Below are 9,388 nucleotides of genomic sequence, written 5' to 3'. Positions count from 1 at the left end.
GCCGGCTATACAGTACATTGTGTGTTATAACCCACAAAAATAGCCGGCTATACAGTACATTGTGTTATAATCCACAAAAATAGCCGGATATACAGTACATTGTGTTATAATCAACAAAAATAGCCGGCTATACGGTACATTGTGTGTTATAATTCACAAAAATAGCCGGCTATACAGTACATTGTGTGTTATAATCCACAAAAATAGCCGTCTATACAGTACATTGTGTGTTATAATCCACAAAAATAACCGGCTATACAGTACATTGTGTGTTATAATCCACAAAAATAGCCGGCTACACAGTACATTGTGTGTTATAATCCACAAAAATAACCGGCTATACAGTACATTGTGTGTTATAATCCACAAAAATAGCCGTCTACACAGTACATTGTGTGTTATAATCCACACAAATAGCCGACTATACAGTACATTGTGTGTTATAATCCACAAAAATAGCCGGCTATACAGTACATTGTGTGTTATAATCCACAAAAATAGCCGGCTATACAGTACATTGTGTGTTATAATCCACAAAAATAGCCGGCTATACAGTACATTGTGTGTTATAATCCACAAAAATAGCCGTCAATACAGTACATTGTGTGTTATAATCCACAAAAATAGCCGGCTATACAGTACATTGTGTGTTATAATCCACAATGATAGCCGGCTATACAGTACATTGTGTGTTATAATCCACAAAAATAGCCGGCTATACAGTACATTGTGTGTTATAATCCACAAAAATAGCCGGCTATACAGGTCATTGTGTGTTATAATCCACATAAATAGCCGGCTATACAGTACATTGTGTGTTATAATCCACAAAAATAGCCGGCTATACAGTACATTGTGTGTTATAATCCACAAAAATAGCCGGCTATACAGTACATTGTGTGTTATAATCCACAATAATAGCCGGCTATACAGTACATTGTGTGTTATATTCCACAAAAATAGCCGGCTATACAGTCCATTGTGTGTTATAATCCACAAAAATAGCCGGCTATACAGTCCATTGTGTGTTATAATCCACAAAAATAGCCGGCTATACAGTACATTGTGTGTTATAATCCACAAAAATAGCCGGCTATACAGTACAATGTGTGTTATAATCCACAAAAATAGCCGGCTATACAGTACATTGTGTGTTACCACATAAATAGCCGGGTATACAGTACATTGTGTATTATTATCCACACAAATAGCTGGATATACAGTCCATTGTGTGTTATAATCCACATAAATAGCCGGCTATACAGTACATTGTGTGTTATAATCCACAAAAATAGCCGGCTATACAGTACATTGTGTGTTATAATCCACAAAAATAGCCGGCTATACAGGTCATTGTGTGTTATAATCCACATAAATAGCCGGCTATACATGTCATTGTGTGTTATAATCCACATAAATAGCCGGCTATACAGTACATTGTGTGTTATAATCCACAAAAATAGTCGGCTATACAGTACATTGTGTGTTATAATCCACAATAATAGCCGGCTATACAGTACATTGTGTGTTATATTCCACAAAAATAGCCGGCTATACAGTACAATGTGTGTTATAATCCACAAAAATAGCCGGCTATACATGTCATTGTGTGTTATAATCCACATAAATAGCCGGTTATACAGTACAATGTGTGTTATAATCCACAAAAATAGCCGGCTATACAGTACATTGTGTGTTATAATCCACAAAAATAGCCGGCTATACAGTACATTGTGTGTTATAATCCACATAAATAGCCGGTTATACAGTACAATGTGTGTTATAATCCACAAAAATAGCCGGCTATACAGTACATTGTGTGTTATAATCCACAAAAATAGCCGGCTATACAGTACATTGTGTGTTACCACATAAATAGCCGGGTATACAGTACATTGTGTGTTACCACACAAAAATAGCCGGCTATACAGTACATTGTGTGTTATAATCCACACAAATAGCTGGATATACAGTAATAAAATCTATTTCCTATAATTGATCGAGATCGTGTTATCTTAGTCGAGGGCTAAGATTTTGTAACATAATCCCAACCGAGGCGTTACAAGATGTTACAAAATCTTAGCCCGAGACTGAGATAACCCGATCTCGATCAATTATAGCAAATAGATTTTATTACTGTATATCCAGCTATTTGTGTGGATTATAAGATATAACAAAACCCATCTATAGATACGAGTTCAGAGTGTAAAATTATCCCGTCTTGGTCCTCCTGGTTCAAAGCCGATTAACCATTTCATCTGCGCTTCGATTTCAGTTATTCAGCGTAAAACTATAGTTCAGTTATATAAAAGAAAAACGATGATCAATCGATACATAGTGTTTTCATAATTAAAAACAACAACCAAACAATGCATGCTAAATGACTGAATGTACATATTTCTAATAATATCGATTATCTGAAGCGTGTGACGTCACCGATTCGACAGTATGACGTCACATGCGCAGAATGTTACATGAATGGCGTAACATTCCGCCAAAAATCACGTAAAGGTACCAGATAGATCGGACGAGATAGAAAAATCTAGCACCGGGTATCATATGAGATTTCCCTGTCCGAGGTGCGAGAATACATTGTGTGTTAAATCTACAGCGGTACGTGCCAATAAAGTTCTCTAAATCAATTGAGGATACATTGATAGAGATTATCAAGCCTATCTGACAATTCTTTACAAATTCTAAAAGATTTTCAAAAGCACTAACCAATAGCTCTACAATTCAGTATATGAATTGCCTCAATATTGAAATGAATTCAACACCAATCCTTATACTCTGATATCGGTATCCGAAAATCGATTTGTTGGCAGTCGACTTAGTTGGTTCGTTTTTATTTACATGTTACCACTGATTACAACTATCGCCACTTCATTTCTTACAAATACACTTTTGAAAACCTGAAATCCAGATAAATGAATAAATAAGTAATTAAAGTCCATAATTAATACGAACGTGTCCATATACAAAGGATTTGAAATTAATAGTCGTGCAAGAAAACAAGTCTAAATGAGTTCGTTGACCTTCCAAAAGTCCTTAAAGATCAAAACGACGGTCAACTATTCACGACTATTCACTTTAAGGATGTGGCAGGTTTAGAATTTGAGGTGGAGAAAAGCCAGAGTGCCCAGAAAAAAAATCATCGAACAACTGTCAGTATATGGCAGCTTCCCAATGTAGGATTCGAACTCGCAACCCAGAGGCGGATGGCTTATAGTAATATGTTGTGATATCCTAATTTTTGTCTTAAAATATATTTGTCCCACACGTAGGACCGCGGAGATTTGGATCTCTGGGGTTTTCGCATTGCAAGCGTTATATCCTCTGAACCACTTGGTCATTGTGGCCTACTCAAAATAACATCGATCTTCTTTGGTTAAATGTCACATTATATTCTACCGTGTGTACTTGTCACTCCATCCAGAGTTCATAATGTTGAGAGTGTCGTTTTTTTGAAACAGAGTTGTCTTTAAAAAACTTTAAAAATGCTAAATTACTGTTGGTGACGATAGTGATCTGTGGAGATGAATAAGTTACAGCAATTTAACACCACAAGTGCTGCAGAATGATTGTCTGCACTTTAAAAACAATCGCTCAATCTGAATTTTGTTTTCCCACTTCACTTTTTATCTAGTTGTAAACAAATGCACTATTGAAGTAGAAACACAATTGAAGGAATAGTGCTTGACTGTAAACGAATTTTCGGTTTCTTATACTAGCAGCATAAAAGTTGCCCTTTCTCTTTCTAAAAACAACAATGCTTATGTCAGCGTTTCAGTGAAATCACTCATAATCGTTTCATACGACCGCATTGCATGATACCGACATTACAATATGCACACGACCAATATGTAGGTGTGAAAAAACGAAACAAAACACATCTGACGAACGAACACACAATATCACTCACACTTAATGCTTCTCGTTCTCAAGAGTCTTTTTTTGCACCTTGACGTCATATTGTCCTCGTCATTTTGAAGTTTACACTTCCCCGTAAATTTTATAAAATATCTGAGACTATACACATTCTAGATAGTTCACCACAGAAAACCTGGATTCCAATCTCGAGTCTTGATTCAAAATGATGTTGGTGTTGCAGAATTGTTTGTCGGCAGCTGACGCCTAGCCCACGGACCATAACGGAGCACCCTTCCGCTTCCGCCTGCACATGCTCAGTCGTGAGCAAGACTTTACTGATTCCCACATCCGGGAGCTGAAAACGAGGTAGATCCAAGGATTGGTGCAGCTATTTAGACTATACAGCAGAAGTATGATAGTGTAGGCTGAACCTGCAACACAAACAACCGACATCAGACAGTGAAATATATATTGACCTACCTATAGGTTACAATTATATAGGTATTAGATGTGTTAAAATACCGAAATGAAAGATACCTATTAACACAAAGGCATATAATCATGATGTTTGGCCAGCAACTGATCTAAAAAGGAAATAAAGTCGACATTGATCTATGTGTTGTTTCAAAGTCATTACGCAAAACGTCAAAATCATAAAAGAAAGCGAAAAAAGCGATGGGATCAGATAATCCTTAAAATAAGCGTGTTTACATTGTTTATGTAACATTTAGTTATTTAACTCAATGGAGAGGTCTTGATTTTGGAGGATACCGATTACCCTGGCTCAGAACTATGTATGTGGACTGGTGACGACAGTATTTGTGTTAATGAGTGGGGAGTTCAATAATGGAAAGTGCATTTTTGTTGAGACAGTAACTTACTCGAAAGGTGATCATGATAAAGTCAGAACGTTGCCATTGATATTAGAGCGAAAGAAAAGTAATTGTCGGCTAGCAAACTCAGTTTCCTGAGATGCCTACATACAGATGGAACAACCTATAAAGGTTCCTAACGACTGACTGGATACGCCATAATTTATGCAGCGCTGGGGATCAACGACCAACGCCAACGCGAGGAATTTAATTTTTGTTTGTTTGTTTAATTAACGTCCTATCAACAGCTATGGTCATGTAAGGACGGCCTCCCATGCATGCGGTGTTTTGCGTGTATGTTGTGCGAGGTGCGTGTTTTGGGAGGCTGCGGTATATTCATACGAGATCACATAAACAATATAGGAGGGAACCAGGAACGCCAAAGTGAGATGGAGCTCATGGAGCACGGACCGGGGAACCGAGGGTGGGAGGTCATAGATAAAAACGGACTTTGTCAAACACCATTTCTATTTAGTTTCTATTTATTTCTGAGACCTCCTGTCGTCACCTAGTTGGTTGGTTGGATGATTAAATGAACGTCATATTAACAGCCAGGGGTATTTTAGGACGACCGCCTATGTATGCGGAGTGTTTCGTGAATGAGTGTGTGCATATTTTGTCAGTATGTTAATGTTGTGAGACTTTCTAAAGCGGAACCATTGACATATGGAAATGGGGCTTAACCAAGAATGCACAGAAAACAGAAATCTCTATGGGGAAAGGCAAAGTGGAGTTGGGAGCCCAAGGAGCACCGAAAAAGCGGAGTACCATAATCAGAATACTGTGCGTCTTTGTGTGACAGCTGGGACATTGCCGAGTCAATGCAGTTCCTGTTGACCACTTACATACTGCACCGACTATAGATAATTGTCTAATATTCCAGTCTGCCCAATATGCATCAAATCATGAAACCTTGCCACATGGCTACATCATACAAGGTCTTTCTTACTGATGATCGATATGCGCAGCGTTATGACAAGGCGCTAAGCGAAGGTGGTAGAATTGTAGATATTATGGGAACAGATTTGACATAATAAGAGGAAGGCAAAGACAAAGAAATGATGACGTACATATTGTATCAACTTTGCACGAGGTGGAGAGGGAAAGAAAGATTATGTAACAGCCCCGAGGGAGACATATCCCGAATGTGCATAAACCTAAGTTTTCTAGCGAAACTAGGTCCTGATTTAAAAAGGAGACTGATGCCCCAGACATCACATAGAACAATTTTAACAGGATACTACTTTACTCGAAGTAAGCAAAGAAATGGATTTATGGAAATAATGTTTGGACTGATAGGAAGTAAATAGCATTGCATGACGTGTTTTGGTCGTCCAAGAAGGGATCTTTTGAAAGTCCCTGTCCATTTTTTTTTTTTTTTTTTTTTTTTTTTGGGGGGGGGGGGGGGGGGGTATTGACCGCATTAAGGAATGGAAGGGTTCAATTGTGGATCTACTCTCAAGAACATTTTTCAAGAAGATTTTCGTTAAAATATTTCACAGCACAATGACCATTAAAGCACAGCATTAAGGTTAACGTTACCGCTGAAAAGTGTGTTACAGTAATAGTATAAATTACAGTATACAAAGGGTCAGTGATATATTGTTTTTTAAAAGTATTGCCATTTCTTACTGTAAATAATAGTGCATGAACGATCATTGGAATTATATCGGGTATCCTAACTGCACACGTGTGCTTGGTAACCATGGAAACATAGCCAATATTTGGTTTCGTAGGGTTTATTACTAACTATAAACAGTCAGTTTATTTAAGGACGGACACCTGTGTAGGTGGTGTTTCATGTATGAAGTGCGTGGTGTGTGTTTTGGGAGACTGCGGTATATTCGTGTTGTGTCTTCTTGTATAGTGGAACTGTTGCCCTTTTTATAGTGCTATATCATTGAAGGATGCCGCCGAAGACACCAAGTAACACACCTCACCCAGTCACATTATATTGACAAATGGCGAACCAGTCGTCTGAATAGAGCTTGCAGACAATTAATATCTCATTTGAATCTAATTCTTAATCTAGATGAATGGATGATTTTTTTTATACTTACTTGTAAAGGGTGCGTGTGGGTCAAATGCTGCCCACAGCTGAGCGAAGTGAAATGGAGAACTACACACAATGAAACAGAAGACCACGGTCAAGGTCAGTCTCACCGTGCGAACTTTAGCACGTGGAATAGCACCTCTGGTCTGAGATTGTCGACTCTGGATTGATGCATGGTCGCTTTTCCGAAGCTTATGATTTCTATATGAGTTATCTCCTTTCCTGATCAGATCATTTATAGGACTATTTTCCTCTTTGGCAGACATGTTTGAATGATTCCACTGAACTTTTGTTGACGACGCGACTTGCTCACCAACTTTTCCTCGCTTCCAGACGGAGTAGCACATTCGTCCATAGCAGAATGTTAGGATTATGATTGGAATAATGTAAACAGTTACAGAATTGAATGTTATATACAGTTCCAAAGTCCATGCAGGATTAAATGTAGCCCAGCAGTCGTAGACGTTGGGTTGTCGCTCCATGTAGGAGAATATGTAAATCTGCGGAAGACTAAGAACAAGGGAAATAACCCAGGCCAGGGCCACCATATAGTGGACTGTCCGAGATGACCACTGATGACTGACCAAAGGACGACAGATAGCAAAGTAACGGTCAATTGCGGTCATCACTAAAACATACGCCGAGGCGTACACAACCACCAGCTGGAAATACTTCACGAATCGACAGATGACGTCATTTCCGTAAAACACATACGTCACATCCCATATGAGTTGAGGAAGCACGTTGAAGAAGGCGACAGACAGATCTGCGGCACTGAGATGAAGCATCAAAAGGTGCATTCGTGTGAGACTGCGTCCACGGAGCAGAAACACAATAAACACTGTAGAATTCCCGAATACTGCCAAAATAAAAATGGCTGACGATACTCCTATCTCTGCGCGTGCTAGATCCTCGTTCCTATCATTTATTTGATTGGTCTCGTTGCCAAGCAAGGCTGCACTAGATGTATTTTCCATTTCTGTGAAATTGAAGTTGAACATTGTGATTTTATTTTGAGAACACCAATTGATTTCACAATAGAAAACGTCTTTACACAAAATAAATCGCTTTATTCCTCTCCAAAATACCACCAGTAGAAGTTAGTCATTGCATAAGACAAACATAACTCTTGGCACACGCAGCGTCTTCTAATGCCTTGTAAAGTGTAATGGGTCACAATGACGTCCACATGACGCCGGATATAAAAATATTTGTTCTGTGCGCAGATCCGGTAATTAATTTCCGTTGTCGAGAGTTAATTGGTGGTTAACTCAAGCGTCGTCTTGATGTATTGGGACCCTTTAACGTGAAGGCGACTCCGTTTTCTCTGAAATGGAAATAAGAAATTAGACCAAGTGTACCTAAATGTATAGCTGAACCGTTAATGGAAAGGGTTTCTCGATTTATGAGCACCCGTCAAATTACTTGAGATAATTGATAATTCGGGCAGTCTGATTTCTCCTTCTACTGTGACATACTTTACAACTCTACGCGATTGACTTGTTCTATATGATATCGATCATTTTACACGCTTATTAGAACAGATATTTATTGATATTCTTGGTGCCGGTGTTTTGCAGTTCCCAGAAAGATGGACGATTTTCGGAGAAATTGGTAATGGCACGGCCAGGAAAATGTAAAAGTGAGACATTTGTCGCCCAGTTACCGGGTTCTAGCGTCTTAGCATGCTTGAGACCTGTGGCTATCTATGGGTTTCGGTAATTGTCTTTATTACGGGATTTTGGGTTTCGATTTCGATTGTTGTTTTGTTATGTGTGTAATCTTGATGCAGGAAAAAATCAAACAAACGAAAACTACCGGAAGTAGAACCTATTTCATCAGTTATAAAAACGTCCTATTTACTATTTCCGGTTTTGGTTTTGTTTACTTCGTCCGATTAGGGGGATAGACATTGTCGGAGACCCACGGTTGATTGCACAATATGCTTCGCTACAGTGAATGACCAACGATTAATTGCACTAAACGCTTCGGTACACTTATCGTATTTAGCTAAAAAACACGGTTAATGGGTAGGTCGCATGATTTCCGTAAAACATGTTTTTGATAAATTAACGTCGTATTAACATCCAGAATCATGTCAGGACCACGGACATTTGCAGACTGAAAATCTTACAGTAGGTCTTGGTAATTATAAGGGTTTGCAACAGGTCACGTGACCTACGGTTTGTTTGTTTCTTTGATTAATCAACGTCCTATTAACAGCTATGGTAATGTAAGGACGGCCTCCCATGTATGCGGTGTGTTGCGTGTATGTTGTGCGAGGTGCGTGTTTTGGGAGACTGCGGTTGCCCTTTTAATAGTGCTATATCACTGAAGCATGCCGCCGAAGACACCAAGCAACAAACCCCACCCGGTCACATTATACTGACAACGGCATCCCGCTTCAATTTGAGCGGTTAAAAAGCACACTTATTCCATCTAACATGTTACAAATTACACATAACCGTATTTCAGAAATGTTGATCTTTCATTTAACGATCATTCAATGCCAACACTTATACACAACTGGGAAATCAAATAAATCATCGTCTGAGTAAAATAACTATGTACGGGTTAGGCTTTTTTTGGGAGA

General features: G+C 38.7%; 1 protein-coding gene across 1 annotated transcript; it reads right to left on the bottom strand.

Moving 5' to 3' along the window:
* Positions 1-2,162: 2,162 nt before the first annotated feature.
* On the bottom strand, positions 2,163-7,796 carry LOC138310105 (cephalotocin receptor 1-like). Its single transcript, XM_069251239.1, has 2 exons — positions 6,803-7,796; positions 2,163-4,301 (listed from the first exon to the last, which is right to left on the bottom strand). Exons 1-2 carry the CDS (start codon positions 7,794-7,796, stop codon positions 4,135-4,137), a joined length of 1,161 nt encoding a protein of 386 aa, XP_069107340.1. The 3' UTR covers positions 2,163-4,134.
* Between the last annotated feature and the right edge of the window lie 1,592 nt (positions 7,797-9,388).

Source organism: Argopecten irradians, chromosome 16 (assembly GCF_041381155.1).
Source record: "Argopecten irradians isolate NY chromosome 16, Ai_NY, whole genome shotgun sequence".
Taxonomy (NCBI): Eukaryota; Metazoa; Mollusca; class Bivalvia; order Pectinida; family Pectinidae; genus Argopecten; species Argopecten irradians.
This window is presented reverse-complemented; position numbering and strand designations above follow the sequence as displayed.